This window comes from Pleurodeles waltl, chromosome 5 (assembly GCF_031143425.1).
Source record: "Pleurodeles waltl isolate 20211129_DDA chromosome 5, aPleWal1.hap1.20221129, whole genome shotgun sequence".
NCBI classification, from domain to species: Eukaryota; Metazoa; Chordata; class Amphibia; order Caudata; family Salamandridae; genus Pleurodeles; species Pleurodeles waltl.
The window spans coordinates 249057830-249079053 of record NC_090444.1 but is presented as its reverse complement, the minus strand read 5'-3'; the positions used below and the strand labels follow the sequence as shown (position 1 = coordinate 249079053).

The 21224-nt window shown below is 45.4% G+C and overlaps 1 protein-coding gene across 2 annotated transcripts in view; it reads right to left on the bottom strand.

The window, feature by feature from the left end:
- The window catches only part of MTA3 (metastasis associated 1 family member 3), a 964160-nt gene that overhangs the window by 100697 nt on the left and 842239 nt on the right, over positions 1-21224 (bottom strand). Inside the window, exon 18 of one of the 2 annotated variants that reach the window (XM_069233984.1) lies at positions 547-701. The exons of the other annotated variant lie outside the window; for it this stretch is intronic. Coding sequence (XP_069090085.1) covers positions 547-701 — 155 coding nt within the window. The remainder of the gene's footprint in view (positions 1-546; positions 702-21224) is intronic. 2 annotated transcript variants of the gene reach the window in all.

Sequence of the window (21224 nt, the reverse complement as noted above, 5' to 3'; positions counted from 1 at the left end):
GATGTTTCTCTGGTATCTTGAATATGGACTCAATCTTCATGACGTAAGGATTGTGTTAAGGAAGAAGGACGTGCTAGAAATCATATAGCCTCTTCCAAAATAGAAGATGTCTACGGTCAAGCTCATAACAATTAGGACCTTAATGTGCGGCTAATCGTTCGCAGGTAGGACATACTATTTTTTCTTAATATGTTTTGATGACCAATCTAACCACCCTAATGTGTGAGTGAGATTTCTTTTTATTTTATTGTGTGACCTACTGGAGATAAAAACAGGTTTACTTGGTAAAAATCATTTAATGTAATATTTCGGAATGAAAAGCATTTTACTTAATTGAAGCTAATTCGGACTAATAAAGCCAACATAAAATAATTGCGAATTTATGGAAAAAAACCTTACTTGGCCACACTGAATGCATAGCATATCCCTAACTCAACTCTCACAGAAATGATGTTCCCCTGCTGCATTAATCACTAAAGATTCCTCTTTTCCTCATATAAATGGGGAGTTTCTTTAGCGAATAAGGCCCTGCATATGTCATCATACCTCGTCTCCTCTGTGGCAATGAAGAAACCATCATCAGGAGCATCAAGCCAGTTTGGTCTCAGTCTCTTGACCCCTGAAATGGTGCTTTGTTTAATATTGCTTATGCCAGCTTGCACGGTCTTTCCATTCGTCAAATGTGAATGGTGAACAGCATGCTGCAAAGAGAATAAGAGCAAAATAGTAATGATTTACATCATATTGTGCTTCTTATGAAGTGTTTGAATACTGGACTCTAAAGTCACCTAAGAAATCTAATCAGGGGATAATAAAGCTGGTAATGAAACCCACATTCCGTCCCTTAAATCGTCTGCCTCCTTAAGCCCCATTCTTTCATACAACCGCTCCCAGTCTACAACAACCGCACTGATAGTACTTGTAGGCTGAATAAACTCAGAAGCATTCTAAGGTATTAAAAAACTCTCTCAAGAACTTTAAACCACTGGGCAGATTCCATCAAGGATTAAAAAGGCAATGTATTTGGAAATTAACATAATCAAGTTAATATAACCGAAACAAGAACTCACTAGACCAACCAAACTTGCCATATTTATCAATCAACCCTTCAGGAGCTAGTCCAAATAGGTTACTGCCTTTAAGAATCTTTTTAGACACCTCAATACCAAATAAATAGGGACCTGTGTTCATAGCGTGCAAATCCAAAAGAAAATACAAAACATCACCCCAATGTCAATAAAGCATTACGCTTAGCTCATGTGAAGAGTTCCTTATGCTTGTTCGGCAGCAACTGCCACTCTTTTGAAAATAACCTAGCAAATTATATATTTCAATGTGGCAATACTGAAATGGCACTGCTAAGAAAACAAATCACAAAGAAACTACAGCAATCAAATGTTCAAACAGAAGCAAAACTAGCTCAGGCATGGGTTTTCCTTAAACTGCCCCTCATCGCAACTTGTTTTAACTATGAGATTGCCCTCTAGAAAGACCCTTGTGAAACCATAGCATGCATTCTCCTATTCCAAAGTAAAGGCTAATCAAACGTGCATATTTGTATCACAAATCTGCTACTAATCCACAATATCTTGCTACTTACTTTCCATCCACCATAACGGCAACACCTGAATAGTCCATTTCAGAAGAAACTGATGATTTCTCAAGCATTCCAAAGATTCCTTACCTCCCCAATTTGACTCCATCAATACATTCAACTGAACCATTACAACAGCTCCTCATGAGATCACCACAAGATTTAAAGATTTGGCAGGGAAAATGGCTACTCATGTAAGGTCAAGTCAGAATCATCAACTACTTACCTAATGTCAACATGGGTTGCCTCGGTGGCAAAATACTATCCAATCACAAATGTTTTTATTCTGACAAAACAATTGAGACAGAACAGCTCTACAGTACTTTATACTATTGGTATTTATAACAGGGCATTATTATATCTCCAAGGTGACTCAATTCGTTCTACAGATGAAGGGTTATGTCATCATAGTTCCGTACCTGGACCTTTCTCTAGCATAACAGGCCATCTCAAATCAGTGATCTAACAAATGAACAAACAATAACATGTTTCTTCTCACTTTTACTCATCAGTTGGTCAATACCATTCAAACTTTATCCTTTATATCAGATCCTGTCCAACCTTACATCACCCTTTATCATATAATTTGGAAACACTGCATACTCCTACATGATTCCCAGCTGTACTATAAAAGAACAAAAGGGACACATTCCAACTACAGTACAAGTGACTAAAAGATATTTGAATTAAAAAAGGTCTTAAATTGAACTGCTGATGCTGGATCACAAATCAATAAGCAAGAAACCTAAGAAATCCTTCACCTGAAAACACCGAGAATTTCTAGTACTGTAAACCGTCACCTAGGTTATTGTAACTCATTAAACATTAAATCCCCCCTTAAGTTCATGACTCACCTATAAAGGCACTCATTATGGCAACTGCGGAACTCCTGATGCAGTATTACTGCTCCTGAAAACTCCAGTACCAGTTGGTGATGTTATTTCTAGAGCATGATTACTGCGCCATTACATTATTTTCCCAATTGAATTGGGAATTACCACAGAAATCCGTGTTTTCACGCACATTTCCTCAAGTAAAATCCATTTGGTTTTGCCTGGACAAATATGGCCCTGGGAAATCCAAATGTGCGAAGTTACCTCACAAATCAGAATCCTGATACAATAACTTCTGTTATCAGCCAAACAGGATTTTCAGAAATTATTGGAATGAGATAAAATGGGTGCTAAAGCAGGTAAAACCCCAGGAAAGACCATAACTCTTGAATTCTTGAGAAAGTCCATATTCAATTCACAACCCAGTGTTGCATACACTAATAGTAACGTCCTGGAGCCCTGTTTTTCCTGATAGAAAAGGAGCATCTATAGTCTCAACCAAAAACTATGGATTCCCTATCCAGCACCAGGAGGATTAAAAAAATTCAATTTGTTTCTGAAAGACAGCTTGCATTTCTATTCCAGGCCTCACCCTTTGGAACTTTGAGTCGCCAAAGCCTTAGCTGCAATAACAAATTTCATTGCATAAACTTCAATCTAACTGTTCCACCTCTTTAATACCTTTTGCAATTATACTATCCACTATCATTCTTCTTCCAAATACCAAAAGCCAATCCAATATGAATTACGTTATATAAAAATGAAAACGTGATTCAGCATAAATAAAAGATGATGTCCTGAAAGCGCCTTAATGAGAAATGTCATCAAAAGTTCGCAGTATTTTTTCAAAGCACACAGAGAAGATTCAGCTTTGTAAGTGGATTTAGGAATAAGCTAAAACCTTGCCCAATTCCAATGTAACAGAATACCATGTAATGAAAATGAACCCTGAATAACGTCATGTCAGATGAAAAAAACTGTTTATCCTTCTTTCATGAAACCCTCACAAATTTCGACAACTCAACACAGAACTCAAATTTTGGTCTCTAACCACATACGATTTATATTGAAAAAAATAAGTTCTGCTAAGTCACATTTGACTCATTTTAGCTCCCCAAATAAGGATTTGCAGGGTGCAAGACGCAAATATGATGCGGTTATGTTCTCAATCTGCATGCACATTCTGAATATAGCTGCACCTCAATACAAATAAATAATTACATCCCAATCAATGTCTAGAGTAACAGCATAGACTACATTGCAAACAGTAGATGAATAATATGTGTTACAGGGGCATTGTTGTATGTCGCCTTCCTTTCATAAATAATAGTCCCTGTTCACTATAGGCCTGTTATTTCTATAAATTTTGCCTTTTCACGGCAAGGTCTCACATACAACAAAGGTGAAAATTTATCAAAAACTTACGTTCCAATGGCATTTACATTTTTGCTACTGCAAGGAATTCATAAAGGGATTTCTGGTGGGTGTAAATCCATTTTTACTACTATGAATGTGTTCTCCAGGAGTGCAAAGAAATTTCCAGTACTACATCCCACTCAATGGGTGGAAAATGGACATTTCACACATGTGTTGTTTAAGAAGTCTGAGAAACTCTACAAACAAGTACATTTTTGGGCACTCTCAGACTTCTCTCTGACCACTTTCCTCTCTGGAAATGTTAAGAGATTTACTCCATCCCAAGGCTGGATTAACTCCCTTCTAAGATGAGAAGGTGTAAGGATCATCCCCAGCCTTGCATGGGGTGCAAGGAAAAGGCTTCCTCCAAGGTGAAAAAATGCTTTCCCTGCAGAGAAAGGAGTGAATTCTCTTACGAGGATTTATTCTCCCTGTCCAGAATTCTCTGCTATGGAAAGCTAGCACAGCAGTAATATCACCCTTTAGAAAAAGCTGCGTGATACTCCCAGAATTAGAGCTGGAAACAGTCACCTGAAGCTGCTTCCCATGAATACATCTGAGAATATTCGTGAATATCAAAAAGTAATTTCAAAAAACGGTGTTTGCTGTGGTGCTCCAGATCGGGGGTGGTGCTGGCACACGGGTCAGCTACCCATAAAATACACCAAGGATCCGGTCACGCCATAAAGGAGCCAGACACCAGCACACCAGAGTCTTCTTTATTAATGTCACCATAAAGAATATTTATAAAGAAGCTTGCTTTAAACAACCTGATGTTCTGGCGTCTGGGTCATTTAAAGCATGACCGGATCCTTGGTGAATGCAAAAAAGTAGTAAATCTGCACCGGTATAGAGGTGCTGAAGCATTTTCATCCTTCGCAGGAATCAATGCTCACGGGGTTCAACTGAGCTTTTGACCCAGCAATAGATTGTGGTAAAATCATTGAACAAAATTCAATTACCACGCAATAACTTTAGTCAGTATGCCCCATTTGGCCATACAAGAAAAACTCCAACCAGAAATAAGGTTAGGATAGTTATTATAAACTCAGAATTAACATCATATAGGTTATTGTCAATAGAAGTTATAAATATACATTATCACCAGGGGTTTCCCAAGGCAATGAAAGAAGTTTAATCAAACTAACATTAACAAAACTAAGCATTCAATTGCCAAAATACAAAACACTAACAAAATCAATTGAAGCAAAGGTAATAAGTGTTGCTCAGTTTTAGGGCATATATCAATCAAATTAAAAAGATAGTTGTTAGACTTTTCATCCTTGGCGTGGTCTCCCTTAACTTTTTGCCTCTGTTCCCCAGGTTGTTGATGTGTGCTGGACTCTGATTTTGCTGTTTTTTGTTACTCTGGGCACTTTACCACTGCTAACCAGTGCTAAAGTGCAAGTGCTCCTGTTTAAATTGTATGTAAGTGGTTCATCCATGATTGGCATATTTGAATTACTAGTAAGTCCCTAGTAATGTGCACTAGAGGTGCCAGGGCCTGTAAATCAAATGTTACTAGTGGGCCTGCAGCACTGGTTGTGCCACCCACATAAGTAGCTCTGTAATCATGTCTCAGACCTGCCCCTGCAGTGTCTGTATGTGTATTTTTACACTGTAAATTCGACTTGGCAAGTGTACCCACTTGCCAGGCCTAAACCTTCCCTTTCCTTACATGTAAGGCACCCCTAAGGTAGGCCCTAGGTAGCCCCAAGGGCAGGGTGCAGTGTATGGATAAGGTAGGACATATAGTAATGTGGTTTATATGTCCTGACAGTGAAATACTGCCAATTTCGTTTTCACTGTTGCAAGGTCTGTCTCTCTCTCATAGGATAATATGGGGGCTACCTTTAAATATGATTAAAGTGTAGATTCCCCTAGAGAGTAGATGGACATGTGGAGTTTGGGATCCCTGAACTCACAATTTAAAAATACATCTTTTAGTAAAGTTGATTTTGAGATTGTGCGTTTGGAAATGCCACTTTTAGAAAGTGAGCATTTTCTTGCTTAAACCATTCTGTGACTCTGGCTGGTTTGTGGATTCCCTGTCTGGGTCAGTTTGACAGTTGGGTTGTTTTTCACCTCACACCAGACAGTGACACAAAGGGAGCTGGGGTGTGATCTGCATTTCCTGATTAGCCATCTCTGCTAGGAGGGAGGGGTGGAGTGGTCACTCTCATCTGAAAGGACTGTGCCTGCCTCTGACAATGCTGTCTCCAGCCCCCTGGTGTGTGTCTGAGGCCTTGCCTGGGCAAGGCAGGATTTCACAAGAAGGTGTGAGTCCCCTTTGAAGAAAGGTGACTTCAAAGACTAAAATGGGTATAAGAAGGGCACCCAAACTTACAAACTTTAGAAACACTTCTGGAACCAAGAGGAACCTCTGCCTGGAGAAGAGCTGATAGCTGAGGAAAAAGTGCTGCCCTGCCTGTGACTGTGCTTTGTGGAGCTTTCCTGCAGTGCTGCTTCTGCCAGAGTAAGAGGGCAAAGACTGGACTTTGTGTGCCTTCCATCTTGAAGAAGAAATCTCCAAGGGCTTGATGTAGAGCTTGCCTCCTGTTGTTGAAGTCTCAGGGATAGCAAAGACTTCTTCCTGCCAGCACCTGGAGTCTCTGGAGAGACCCCTACTCTGCTCTGTGGTGCCCTTCCAGTTCCTGGGACCCTGAAAGGAGAGGCTGGCAGCCTAAGGACAAAAATACACGCACCGAGTGCCGTGCGGAGAAAAGATCGACGCGAATCCGATCGCGACCGAAAAACCGACGCCCGGAGCAGGAGAAACGACGCGCAGCATCGCTGACGGAGGCTGAGAGATCGCACCCTGCGCCGCGGGACTTTCGGATCGTCGTGTGGCTGGCTTTTTCAACACGCACCGCCGTGCCGAGTTGTTTTCGACGCACACAGCCGTGCAGGGTTACTTTCGACGCACACCGCCCGTGCGGGGTTATTTTTGACGCAAACCAGGTACATTTTCACGCTAGCAGCGCTAGTGTGGTGTTACAACTACCTAAAGACTCTTTTTATTTTAAACCTTTAAAAAATCATAACTTGACTTGTGTATGTTGGATTTTTGTCGTTTTGGTCTTGTTTTGTCTAGATAAATATTTCCTATTTTTCTAAACTGGTGTTGTGTCATTTTGTAGTGTTTTCATTGAGTTACTGTGTGTGTTGGTACAAATACTTTACACCTAGCACTCTGAGGTTAAGCCTACTGCTCTGCCAAGCTACCAAGGGGGTAAGCAGGGGTTAGCTGAGGGTGATTCTCTTTTATCCTAACTAGAGTGAGGGTCCTTGCTTGAACAGGGGGTAACCGGACTGTCAACCAAAGACCCCATTTCTAACATTGGTGACCAGCGGTCGGGATTTGGACTTGTATTTGTACTTGACATACAGTAATTAAGTGTACACTACTGTTTTGATCTCAGACCACTACGTGACCACATACTACTAGTCTTGTGATTTTTGTTTTTTCTACTTGGACTGTTTTTCTCTGCATTCAGTTTCTTTTTTTCGCTGATCCCGTGATTGACTTTTCTGGAACTTCATTTGAGAACTTACTTTTCTGTTTTTGGAACTGTGCATATTTTTTTAACCTCTCATCATGTCTCAGTCTGGAGATGCCCTAGCTGAAGCTGCTTTTGACTTGGAGAAATTGGAGAGCTACAAAGTGGCTCAGTTGAAGCAGTTTTGTAGTAATGTTGGCTGTCCCATTAAGAGCTCATCCAAGAAGGATGAGCTGCAAAAGGCGCTGAGGGCCTGGGTGACAGCCAAAGCAGCTGAGGGGCACACAGATGAGGAGCCAGAGGGGGAAGAGGAGTTGCAAGTCACTCACACTGATGTAGTGGGTGGGCCTGCTATGTCTCAGGGGAGAATCTCCAGGGCAGGTAGCAGTGTGTCCTCCAAGAGTCTGACACCTGGAGAGTTACAGGACAGACAGGCAGAGAGGGAGTACCAGTTGGAGCTGAAAAAGCTCAGTCTAGAGGTGGAACAGAGAAAGCTGGCCCTTGAGGAAAGGAAGATAAACATGGCTCATGAGCTCAGTTTAAAAGAGATTGATCAGAGGAGTCAGTCCAGTAGGGATGGTGGCAGCAATTCTACAGTGCAGCCTGAGAGAAGGGTACACATCCCAAAAGACCTTGTGAGGGATTATAAGAGGGAGGATGATATCTACTTGTGGTTCAAGGGTTATGAGTCAGCTCTCCACATGAACCTGGTCCCTGAAGCTCATTGGGGGGCAGCCCTGTGGAAGCATTTTGAGGCAGAGGGGAGGGACACACTGACGGCCTTAGGGGATGCTCAGAGTCTCACCTACCCTGCCATGAAGGAGGCCTTACTTACCAGGTATGGTCTCACCCCTGAGCAGTACAAGGAGAAGTTTAGATCCTACAAGAGAAAGGAATCCCAAACATGGTTGGAATGTGTTGATTCTTGTTGCAGGTCACTGGATGGTTGGGTGAAGGGCAGTAAGGTAAACACGTATGAGGGGCTTTACAATTTAATTGCTTGGGAGCACTTGTACAGTTTATGTTTTCCAGAGCTGCGCCAGCACCTCATTGACAGCAAGCTGACTGACCCCAGGAAGCTTGCACAGGAAGCGGACCGCTGGGAGAGCACCAGGGTCCAAAAGAGGTATGGGGGAGACCACGCCAAGGGTGGGCAGGGTCCCTCTCAGAAGAAAGGGGGGGGTAAGGGCAAACAGGATGAGTTCTCTAAAGGGCCCCAAACTGATTCCCAGGGTAAGGATTCCCAACCCCCCAGTGAAAAGAAGCCATGGTTCTCCAAAGGGAAGCCAATGGCAGGTGGTCCCCTACGTAAGTGCTATTCATGTGACCAGGTGGGTCATGTGAGGGGGGACCCCAAATGCCCCAAAAGTACACCGGCACCCACTGGTGCACCGTCCCAGGGTTTGGCCAGTGTAGCGCTTGGGGAGGAGTTGGTTTCAGGTGGGTGGGAACCAGCAGAAATGACCCTTGTCTCACTAGGGGACAGTGAGATGGTCCAGAGAAACCTAGTGCCTGATAACACTAAGAAGTACAGGCAATGGGTGACCATCAATGGACAGAGGGTGGAGGCTCTAAGAGACACAGGAGCCAGTGTGACTACAGTGAGGAGTCACCTGGTGTCTGAAGAGCAGATTGATCCCCGGGTACTTCACCAAGTAGTTGCAGTAGACAATTCTGAGCGCCTCTGCAGAGTGGCGCAGGTTCCCTTTGAATGGGGGGGGGTCTCAGGTTCCTGGAAAGTAGCTGTGAGTCCAACCATGCCTGTTGATTGTTTGCTAGGCAACGACCTGGAAGATTCCCCTTGGAAGGAGGTGGAACACAGGTCTCACTTGGAGATGTTGGGTCTGCCTGGGTGGGTATGCGTATCCACCCGGTCTATGGCAGCCAATCAGGGTAGTCAAGAGCCCCTGGAGCCTGAAACAGTGGCCCAGGGGACCGCCAAGAAGAGGAAAGGCAGGAGGCGCGGGAAACCCGCCCCAGAAGTTCCCACGGTCCGGGAGGAGGCAGAGCCTGAGGGTGATGCCCCGGAACCTACAGGGGAACAGGTGGCTGAACTGGGGGAGGTCCCTGAGCTGTCGCAGTGGCAGCAGGAAGGGGGACCCACCAGGGAAGTATTCTGCACAGCGCAGAAGGAGTGCCCTACTCTTGAGGGACTGCGGCAGCAGGCTGCAGCCCAGGCGGCTGGCGGGGCGCCAGGTACTCACCTGATTTATTGGGAGGATGGCCTCCTGTATAGTGAGCCTAAGGTTCCTGAGCCGGGGTCAGCTCGTATGCTGGTGGTACCCCAGGGCTTCAGGACCTTCCTACTGGGTTTGGCTCATGATGTGCCTTTGGCAGGACATCTAGGGCAGGACAAGACCTATAAGAGGCTTGTCTCCCACTTTTACTGGCCCTTGATGAACAAGCAGTCAGCTGCTTATTGTAGATCTTGTCAGACTTGTCAGGCAAGTGGCAAGAGTGGGGGGAAATGCAAAGCTCCCCTCCAACCTTTACCGGTAGTCAGTACTCCCTTTGAAAGGGTAGGAATTGACATTGTGGGGCCTCTGGATCCCAAGACAGCCATGGGCAACAGGTTCATCCTGGTCTTGGTGGACCATGCCACACGGTACCCAGAAGCTATTCCTCTAAGGACGGTCACCGCCCCCGTGGTGGGACGTGCCTTGATGGGGGTTTTTACCCGCATGGGGTTCCCCAAGGAGGTAGTATCTGATAGGGGTACAAACTTCATATCCACTTATATGAAGTCTCTGTGGAAGGTGTGTGGGGTAACCTACAAGTTCACCACCCCTTACCACCCCCAAAGTAATGGTCTGGTTGAGAGATTCAACCGCACCTTGAAAGGCATGATTCAGGGCCTGTCAGAGCCCTTGAGGCGTAAGTGGGACGTCCTCTTGCCATGCCTTCTGTTCGCTTACAGGGAGGTGCCTCAAAAGGGACTTGGCTTTAGCCCCTTTGAGCTCATCTATGGCCACCCTGTGAGGGGACCGCTCAGTCTGGTGAAGGAGGCTTTGGAGAAAGCTCCTAGTAAACCACCCCAGGATGTATTTAGCTACATGCTGGCACTAAGAAACCAGACTGCCCGCTTCAGGAGTCTCGCTCAGGAGAACCTGGAAGCAAGCCAGGAGGATATGAAACGGTGGTACGACCAGAATGCCACTCTGGTTGAGTTTCAGCCTGGACAAAAAGTGTGGGTCATGGCACCAGTGGAGCCTAGGGCTCTCCAAGATAAGTGGACTGGGCCTTTTGAGGTGGTGGAAAGAAAGAGCGAGGTCACCTATCTGGTAGACTTGCAATCCCCCAGGAACCCCTTGAGGGTCCTACATGTCAACCGCCTCAAACCACACTTTGAGCGAACTGAGCTATCCATGCTCCTAGCGACAGATGACGGGGTGGAGGAAGAGAGTGAGCCTCTTCCTGACCTCCTGTCTGCAGGAGAGAAAGATGGGTCTGTGGAGGGAGTGATCCTCTCCCCCTCCCTGACTGAGGAACAGCAGAGGGACTGTCGCCACGTGCTGGGACAGTTCGCCTCGCTGTTTTCCCTGATCCCAGGAGTCACACACCTGTGCACACATGATGTGGACACTGGGGACAGTACACCTGTTAAACATAAGGTTTACAGGGTGACTGACAGGGTGAGGGCTTGCATTAAGGAGGAAGTCTCCAAAATGTTAGCCCTCAGGGTTATTGAGCACTCCAGCAGTCCTTGGGCCAGCCCAGTGGTCTTGGTCCCAAAGGCTGCTGCTCCTGGTGCCACTCCAGAACTTAGGTTCTGTGTGGACTACCGGGGTCTCAATGCGGTCAGCAAGACTGACGCACACCCCATCCCCCGAGCTGATGAGCTCATTGATCGGTTAGGAGCTGCCAAGTACCTCAGTACGTTTGATTTAACATCTGGGTACTGGCAGATTGCCTTAACTGAAGGGGCAAAGGAGAGGTCAGCATTCTCTACCCCCGATGGGCACTTCCACTTCAATGTGATGCCCTTTGGGATGAAGAATGCCCCTGCCACCTTTCAGAGGTTGGTCAACCAGGTGTTGGCAGGACTGGATGAGTTCAGTGCCGCCTACCTGGATGACATTGCTGTGTTTAGTTCCACATGGGAGGAACACCTGCAACACCTCTGGAGAGTGTTAGAGGCCCTGCAGAAGGCAGGCCTCACTATTAAGGCGAGCAAGTGCCAAATAGGGCAGGGTTCTGTTGTGTACTTAGGACACCAGGTGGGGAGTGGCCAGGTGGCACCCCTACAGCCTAAGATTGACACGATTCTGGCTTGGGAGCCTCCCAAGACCCAGACTGAAGTGAGAGCCTTTTTAGGTCTCACAGGATACTATCGGAGGTTCGTTAAGGGATATGGTACCATTGTTACCCCCTTAACTGAGTTGACTTCTAAGAAGCAACCCAAGAAAGTGATCTGGACAGAGGCTTGCCAGAACGCTTTTGATGCCCTGAAGGCTGCCATGTGCACAGCACCTGTGCTGAAGGCACCTGACTACTCCACGGAGTTTGTTGTACAGACAGACGCCTCAGAGCATGGTATTGGAGCAGTACTCTCACAGCTGAATGAAGAGGGCCTAGATCAACCCGTAGCCTTCATTAGCAGGAGGTTACTACCCAGGGAACGTAGGTGGAGTGCCATAGAACGTGAAGCGTTTGCTGTGGTCTGGGCACTGAAGAAGCTAAGACCCTACTTGTTTGGGACTCACTTCCGAGTTCAGACCGACCACAGACCCCTCAGATGGTTAATGCAGATGAGGGGTGAGAACCCAAAACTGTTGAGGTGGTCCATTTCCCTACAGGGGATGGACTTTACGGTGGAACATCGACCCGGTACAGAGCACGCCAATGCTGATGGTCTGTCCAGGTTCTTCCGCCTTAGTGATGAGAACTCCCATGAGGTTGGGTAGTTGCTCCCCACTTTTAGCTGGGGGGGACACGTGTTAGACTTTTCATCCTTGGCGTGGTCTCCCTTAACTTTTTGCCTCTGTTCCCCAGGTTGTTGATGTGTGCTGGACTCTGATTTTGCTGTTTTTTGTTACTCTGGGCACTTTACCACTGCTAACCAGTGCTAAAGTGCAAGTGCTCCTGTTTAAATTGTATGTAAGTGGTTCATCCATGATTGGCATATTTGAATTACTAGTAAGTCCCTAGTAATGTGCACTAGAGGTGCCAGGGCCTGTAAATCAAATGCTACTAGTGGGCCTGCAGCACTGGTTGTGCCACCCACATAAGTAGCTCTGTAATCATGTCTCAGACCTGCCCCTGCAGTGTCTGTATGTGTATTTTTACACTGTAAATTCGACTTGGCAAGTGTACCCACTTGCCAGGCCTAAACCTTCCCTTTCCTTACATGTAAGGCACCCCTAAGGTAGGCCCTAGGTAGCCCCAAGGGCAGGGTGCAGTGTATGGATAAGGTAGGACATATAGTAATGTGGTTTATATGTCCTGACAGTGAAATACTGCCAATTTCGTTTTCACTGTTGCAAGGTCTGTCTCTCTCTCATAGGATAATATGGGGGCTACCTTTAAATATGATTAAAGTGTAGATTCCCCTAGAGAGTAGATGGACATGTGGAGTTTGGGATCCCTGAACTCACAATTTAAAAATACATCTTTTAGTAAAGTTGATTTTGAGATTGTGCGTTTGGAAATGCCACTTTTAGAAAGTGAGCATTTTCTTGCTTAAACCATTCTGTGACTCTGCCTGGTTTGTGGATTCCCTGTCTGGGTCAGTTTGACAGTTGGGTTGTTTTTCACCTCACACCAGACAGTGACACAAAGGGAGCTGGGGTGTGATCTGCATTTCCTGATTAGCCATCTCTGCTAGGAGGGAGGGGTGGAGTGGTCACTCTCATCTGAAAGGACTGTGCCTGCCTCTGACAATGCTGTCTCCAGCCCCCTGGTGTGTGTCTGAGGCCTTGCCTGGGCAAGGCAGGATTTCACAAGAAGGTGTGAGTCCCCTTTGAAGAAAGGTGACTTCAAAGACTAAAATGGGTATAAGAAGGGCACCCAAACTTACAAACTTTAGAAACACTTCTGGAACCAAGAGGAACCTCTGCCTGGAGAAGAGCTGATAGCTGAGGAAAAAGTGCTGCCCTGCCTGTGACTGTGCTTTGTGGAGCTTTCCTGCAGTGCTGCTTCTGCCAGAGTAAGAGGGCAAAGACTGGACTTTGTGTGCCTTCCATCTTGAAGAAGAAATCTCCAAGGGCTTGATGTAGAGCTTGCCTCCTGTTGTTGAAGTCTCAGGGATAGCAAAGACTTCTTCCTGCCAGCACCTGGAGTCTCTGGAGAGACCCCTACTCTGCTCTGTGGTGCCCTTCCAGTTCCTGGGACCCTGAAAGGAGAGGCTGGCAGCCTAAGGACAAAAATACACGCACCGAGTGCCGTGCGGAGAAAAGATCGACGCGAATCCGATCGCGACCGAAAAACCGACGCCCGGAGCAGGAGAAACGACGCGCAGCATCGCTGACGGAGGCTGAGAGATCGCACCCTGCGCCGCGGGACTTTCGGATCGTCGTGTGGCTGGCTTTTTCAACACGCACCGCCGTGCCGAGTTGTTTTCGACGCACACAGCCGTGCAGGGTTACTTTCGACGCACACCGCCCGTGCGGGGTTATTTTTGACGCAAACCAGGTACATTTTCACGCTAGCAGCGCTAGTGTGGTGTTACAACTACCTAAAGACTCTTTTTATTTTAAACCTTTAAAAAATCATAACTTGACTTGTGTATGTTGGATTTTTGTCGTTTTGGTCTTGTTTTGTCTAGATAAATATTTCCTATTTTTCTAAACTGGTGTTGTGTCATTTTGTAGTGTTTTCATTGAGTTACTGTGTGTGTTGGTACAAATACTTTACACCTAGCACTCTGAGGTTAAGCCTACTGCTCTGCCAAGCTACCAAGGGGGTAAGCAGGGGTTAGCTGAGGGTGATTCTCTTTTATCCTAACTAGAGTGAGGGTCCTTGCTTGAACAGGGGGTAACCGGACTGTCAACCAAAGACCCCATTTCTAACAATAGTTCAGTAGGTTTTCGTAAGTGAAGGAACAACCCTGCCATGGCTTAATTAGGCACTAGCATGTGTGGGGATGAACACACACAGAAAAAACAAAAAGGACAAAAGGGGACAAAAAGAATTTGGAAAAAGGAAAAACTAGGTTCTAACTAAGGCGAACAAAAATGAATATAAAGGGGAAAGGCATTAGCATGTCGGGAGCTCAATTAAGAGTCACCTGAAGGGGCTTGGAGCACATTCTAAGTGTCAATTGGACATCTCAAAGGACACGGGCAAGGTAGAGAGAAACATACCTCTCCAGGGGTTCAGCTTACAAAGATTCTTCTCCAGCAAAAGTTCAGGTTTAAAAGGCACCTAGGGCATCTTCTCTAGTTCTGGGCCCAAATGAGTTAAAGTCTGAATCTAACCAAATTCCAAATTACAATGCAATATTAAAGTTCCTACAACGATTTGACTCGTCATGGAAACCAGTCCATGTTACATTAGAGAGGACTCATCCAATAATAATCAATCATATGACTCTAAACTGCAACTTGTGTATTCATTCCCAGGATCATCCTGAGAACATCTTCCATCCGTGTGAATCCATGCAAGTTTGAAACAATTGATACAATGTCAGTTTATGTTCTACGCTGTTCAGATTGCAAGGCCAAAAAATACATCTTTCCCATGTTTAACCAATGGGGTCTATTACCAAAAGACTAAGCTTCTCATGGGAACAAAATCTGAAAGAACACATCATGCTATGAAAAAATAAATCAACATTTCTAACACAACCACAAAATATGCTCAGCTTACTTATGCTAACACAAAAATCATAAGATTATATTCAATTAATATGTTTTAATGAAACACATATAATTTACAAATGTATAACTTCAACATTAATAATATATGAATAATATGCATATCATTCAATTTGAATGTCCACAAAGTCTGTTAATGCATGTCAATAGGAATGGCAGAGTACTCAATTTGTCTCTATTTTGCACATGTATTTCAAATCAATAATCACTTGAAATTCAATACTGATTCAATATATTCTGTCAGTCTAGAGTTTATATAACATTTTTATACCACTTTAATTCTGTTAACATTCAGTTAAATTCCAATACCACCTAAGTCGAACTCTACATTATAAAAAGGCAGTTTTATAAACGTGTCAGTGCAACTTTCTATGATTTAAACTATTAGGGATTGTAAGACGCGGCCATATATGTAGTGTGCAAAGCTAGGCACACTGTGTAAGGGGTACAGGCAACCACACACTGGTTTACAGAGGTATTAAACTTGGCTACCGAATGCTCTAATTCTTATGGTAGCTTGGTCAAGCAGTTAGGCTAATCCTTGAGAAGTACAAAGCATCTGTTGTACTCACAGTATCAACATATCAAGGCATACCCTCAAAATAATACCTTGAGACCAATTTAAAAAATACTTCAGGTTCCTATAAATTTTTTAAGACCATGATCATCAAAATTGGGTAAGTACTTCCTAAGTTATTAATTTTTAAAGTTTTAATAAAGTTAGTTCTTTCTGTGCATTAGGAATCAATTGAAGAATATTTTGAAAATTCACTGTAAATCAGGCAATGTGTTTACCAATGTCTCCTTTTGCAGGTTGGTCGAGGTCGTCATTGGGTACCCTGAACCAGCTGGAGAAGTTCAGGTGACAACCTGTAGAATGTTGATGGATCTGGTGCCAGGCCACTGCAGGGGACCACTTGGAAAAGCACTGCACAGGTAGACTTAAAGATAAGTCCAGTGGGTCCTCTTAGAGTGTCAAGGTTGCCAGGGATGGGTGACTCTTATGGCGCAGCAGGATCTTCGGTGCAGGGTACAGGGCAACCAAGTACAGTGCAAATTAGTGAGCCAGGTGGAGCCTGTACAAAGGTGCCTTTGGAAGCAGGAGGTAGGTTACTTTGAGGGTCACTTGCAGGTGAGCAGGGGCACTCTGGTGGGAGGTCCAGGTGGTTGTGAAGTCCCTCGACTAGGAGGGCTTCCTCCTGGTCCTTTTTCATTCCAGAATGGGCTGTCCTTACGGGTGTCCAACGTGAGGTGAGCAGTACCTGGAGCTATTGCATGGTCTTGCCACTGGAGGTCACAGTGCCACTAAACTTGGCACACTGGTGGCTCTTATCCTTGTGGTCTGATGCGTGAAGTTTGGTTTGGCTGCAGTGTCCAGTTCCTTGGTCAGCAGCAGGTCAGTGAAGTGGCCTTCACTGGGTCTTTGGTTCCTTGGGGTTGCAGAGTGATGCCTTTACTCTGGAGGGAGATCTTTGGTGATTTTCAAAGAGTGGAGGTCCTCTGGGGATTTGGAGTCCATCTGATGTCCAAGTAACACCTCAGCGGTGATTGTCGGGTCCTGGCTGCAGCAGGAAGGGTTTGGCACCTTTTCTTGGGGCAGCAGGACTTCAGTTCTTGAGCCTTGGGTCTTCTTTGTTGCTGGTTTTCTTTTGTACGTGGAATCTGATTCCTTGTTATGGGGTGCCCTCTAAATACTGTATATGTTGGGCATCTTAGGGGGAAACCTAGTAGTGACCAATGGGTCATCTACCTTAGGGTGGCTACCCCTGCTAAGTGACCACTTCCTGTGGGCAGGGGTGACTTCCCTTCACCTGATTGGCTATTTTCCTTCCATGCAAGATGGAGGAAAATGAAATAGATAGGTCACCTCGCATGCAACACTTTAGGTGTGGTGCATGACAGGACTGACCATTCCTCCTGTCCTTTGTCTGATTTCCTGCTGTTGCTTGCACCAAAAGTGGGGGGGGGGCACCCATCTGCTGCGAGCAGCAGACCTGGGGGTAATGTTTCATGGGTGGTAAGCCCTGTGAAGCTCACTAGCAGGGCAGTGCACATTGCTGAGGGAGGAGGTGTTAGCACCTCTACCCAGGAAGGGCTTTGTTCTGAATCCCAGAGAGTAGGATCTCTCACCTCAGGGATTCAGACTCTTGTCTGGTCATGGCAGGCTGGTTGTGTCCAGCCAACAACCATGCCAGGGCAGTTAGCTTTTGCAGGGGACACGTCTAAGGTGAACCCCGGGTACATTTTGCAATACCCTCAATGCTGGTACCAGCTTGGATTTATCATTCTGAGTTGTTTGATACCAATAAACCCAGGGTTCCGAGTGGCCATCATGTAGCTTTGAAACTCGTATTAGCCAGTGTCCAGCGCATGCACTTAAAACGGCTGCTCTTTTCACTCACTATGTACCAGATTTAGCAAGGACACAGTGGGGGCATATTGCTCATGCAGCTATGCCCTCACATACAGTGTAGTGTACCCTGCCTTAGGTCTGGAAGGCCCGCCAGAGGGGTGCCTTATCTATAGCAACACAAAAGGATGATGGACGGAGTGCTGAACAATGCAAACACTCACCCTCAGTCACAGATCTGGGTTTAATCCAACGTTCTTCTGCTCACCATACCACCCCAGTTTGGACCCAGCCGTACACAAATCAGTCTTGACCCTGTCCCTCATGGGAACATTCCAGCCCGAACTGCCAAGCCAGGTCTTCACTGGACCAGAAACAAGCATCCTGGGAACAGTTTCAGGGTTTCACCCTTCATCAGCCAGGCTAGCTTGAATCCAGTGGCACAGTGAGCAAGGGACCCAAATCTGTGCATACCCTTCCCACTCGGGGCAAATTTAGCAACACAAAAGGATGATGGACGGAGTGCTGAACAATGCAAACACTCACCCCTAGTTACAGATCTGGGTTTAATCCATCGTTCTTCTGCTCACCATGCCACCCCAGTTTGGACCCAGCCATATGCAAATCAGTCTTGAACCTGTCCCTCATGGGAACAGTCCAGCCCGAACTGCCAAGCCAGGTCCTCACTAGACCGGAAACAAGTATCCTAGGACCAGTTTCAGGGTTTCACCATTCATCAGCCAGGCTATCTTGAATCCAGTGGCACAGTGAGCAAGGGACCCATGTCTGGGAATACCCTTCCCACTTGGGGCAACTTTAGCAACACAAAAGGATGATGGACGGAGTGCTGAACAATGCAAACACTCACCCCCAGTTACAGATCTGGGTTTAATCCATCGTTCTTCTGCTCACCATGCCACCCCAGTTTGGACCCAGCCATATGCAAATCAGTCTTGACCCTGTCCCTCATGGGAACAGTCCAGCCCGAACTGCCAAACCACGTCCTCACTGGACAGGAAACAAGCATCCTGGGACCAGTTTCAGGGTTTCATCCTTCATCAGCCAGGCTATCTTGAATCCAGTGCCACAGTGAGCAAGGGACCCACGTCTGGGCATACCCTTCCCACTCGGGGCAACTTTAGCAAAACAAAAGGATGATGGACGGAGTGCTGAACAATGCAAACACTCACCCCCAGTTACAGATCTGGGTTTAATCCATCGTTCTTCTGCTCACCATGCCACCCCAGTTTGGACCCAGCCATATGCAAATCAGTCTTGACCCTGTCCCTCATGGGAACAGTCCAGCCCGAACTGCCAAGCCACGTCCTCACTGGACAGGAAACAAGCATCCTGGGACCAGTTTCAGGGTTTCATCCTTCATCAGCCAGGCTATCTTGAATCCAGTGCCACAGTGAGCAAGGGACCCACGTCTGGGCATACCCTTCCCACTCGGGGCAACTTTAGCAACACAAAAGGATGATGAACGGAGTGCTGAACAATGCCATGGGGAACAGGGTCAAGACTGATTTGTACGTGGCTGGGTCCAAACTGGAATGGCATGGTGAGCAAAAAAACTAATGGATTAAACCCAGATCTGAGACTGGGGGTGAATGTTTGATTTGTTTTGAATTCCGTCCATCAACTGTTCTTTTTGCATTGGGTGCCTTATCTATACTGCATGCAATGGGTAGTGTGCCATGTCGAGTTTCTCTTTTGGGATTGCATCAGGACTCTCAGCCGGCAATGATAGTGCTGGGTGCATCTGAATTCATGGCCCTAGAGGGTGGCACAATCAGTGCTGCTGTCATTAGGGGCCTCAACCTCAGAACCCCATGCCCTGGGTACCTAAGAACCATTTACTCTGGACTTATAGGGGCAGCTAATGGTGTTTCCAAAATGCGCCAATGCATCCAACAGTCTGGGGAAAGAGATCTGGCCCAAGGAACCTGATTAGCAGGGGCCCTGGGCACTAACAATGTTTAGGCTACAAAATTTACCACGCAAAAAGTGGGGGGCTAACCATGTCAAAAGAGGTCTTTCCTCACAGTGCTATAAGGCATATACTGCCACATTCTGATGACTTTTGTGACACGGGAGACACAACTAAATTTCAAGGTGTATCATAGGTGTAATTCTATAAATGCAGATTGACTACTTTTTGGTGACTAAGGCCCCATTACAATGCACTCTATGACATATGTGGTGTTATTTTTTCAATCTATTTTTCTCAAACAATGAGTCCATGCAAAAAACTGCAGCTTTTTGCATGCAACATCTAACTACAAAAATATAATTTATACTTGCTGCTCAGAAATGAAGAGCATCAAACAGCAGTAGAATTTGAAGCAGCAAATTAACTAGAGGCATACTTTTTTCTGCCTTTTACTAGGTTAGTCATCAGCATAAATGCATGCCCCTTGGGCATTCAGTCCTCAAGCAAGTTGTTCATTGATCTGATGAACTTAAAATATGGTTTGTCAAACACTGAGCAAAAATACTTGTAGGTTAGCTTGAGGGATTTTATGAACTGAACGTTGCTCCAGGAACAAGCCTTTATTTGGGAAGCCCAAGTACACATTGTTTTCATTCCATATACATACATCCAGCATGCTTGCCACCACAATGTTGTTAGGCTTGTTCAAAGTAAGCAACATCTCCAACACTGGGTGTGTTGCAAAGTCAGAAGTAGATGATTTCCAACAGGACTACCCTTAGCAATGGTGGTGCCCTGTGTGGCAGTGTTTGTTGGCGTCCTCAATGACCACCTCCACCATGGATTTCCTCACTACCACTCTTTAACAGTGCCCCTCAAGTCTCTATAACCACCCTCTCTCAGATGTATTTAATTAGTTTTATAGTGCCTCTCATACCAGTGTAGGGTGTCAGAGCACTTTACATCTCACCCACACATTACACAGAGACAATGAATCATAGGTGTGTAAATCAGTGTATAAGAAATGTTAAATAAGACAGAGGACTAACAGATGTAGGAGTCATACATCATTCATACTGTTAGGCTGTACAGTTTAAGAGTGCTTGGTCTGGAAAAGCACAAACTTAGAATTTAAAATGTAACACCATGGTTGGGGAGTTCTCTTTAATAATACAAATTGATTTCCACCCAAATGAACCCTTTTTGCAACATTAGGATAATGAATTACTGGGGAAAAAATCATAACGCTCTAATCTATACCTTGCAGTATGCATGCAATTCTTTGATGACAATTAATAGCTTAAAATTCTGTATTAGGATTTTTATTTATTGACTGCAAGTAACAAAAGGACCTCTCTGACAAAAGCAGTAACCCATTAGCCTATTCGCATTAAATATAGTTCCTGGTCTGCATGGTACACATTCCTTGCAGCAGGTGCATTAACTCTCTGTGCTACCTTAAAACCTCCACTACAGACTGTTCCAAACTCTCTCCCAGCACAACATTAATCAATACAATTAACATCATTTTTATTGTTGCCTAAAAATTGCTGGGGGCAAGAAACGCTGCAGCAGGTGTTTTTAAAACCATAATATACTTGCAAACAGGGCGCCCCCACCTGCAGTCAGCGACCGGTGCGGTGGAACAGGTCGCACCGCTCCAGAGCCGGCCCTGATGTCCAAAAACATATGGACAGAGAAAAACGTAACTGGACAGAAATTGTGGATATTTATTTTGAAAGGACTACGGAATGCACTAATTAAATTTTATAAGATACATCCTA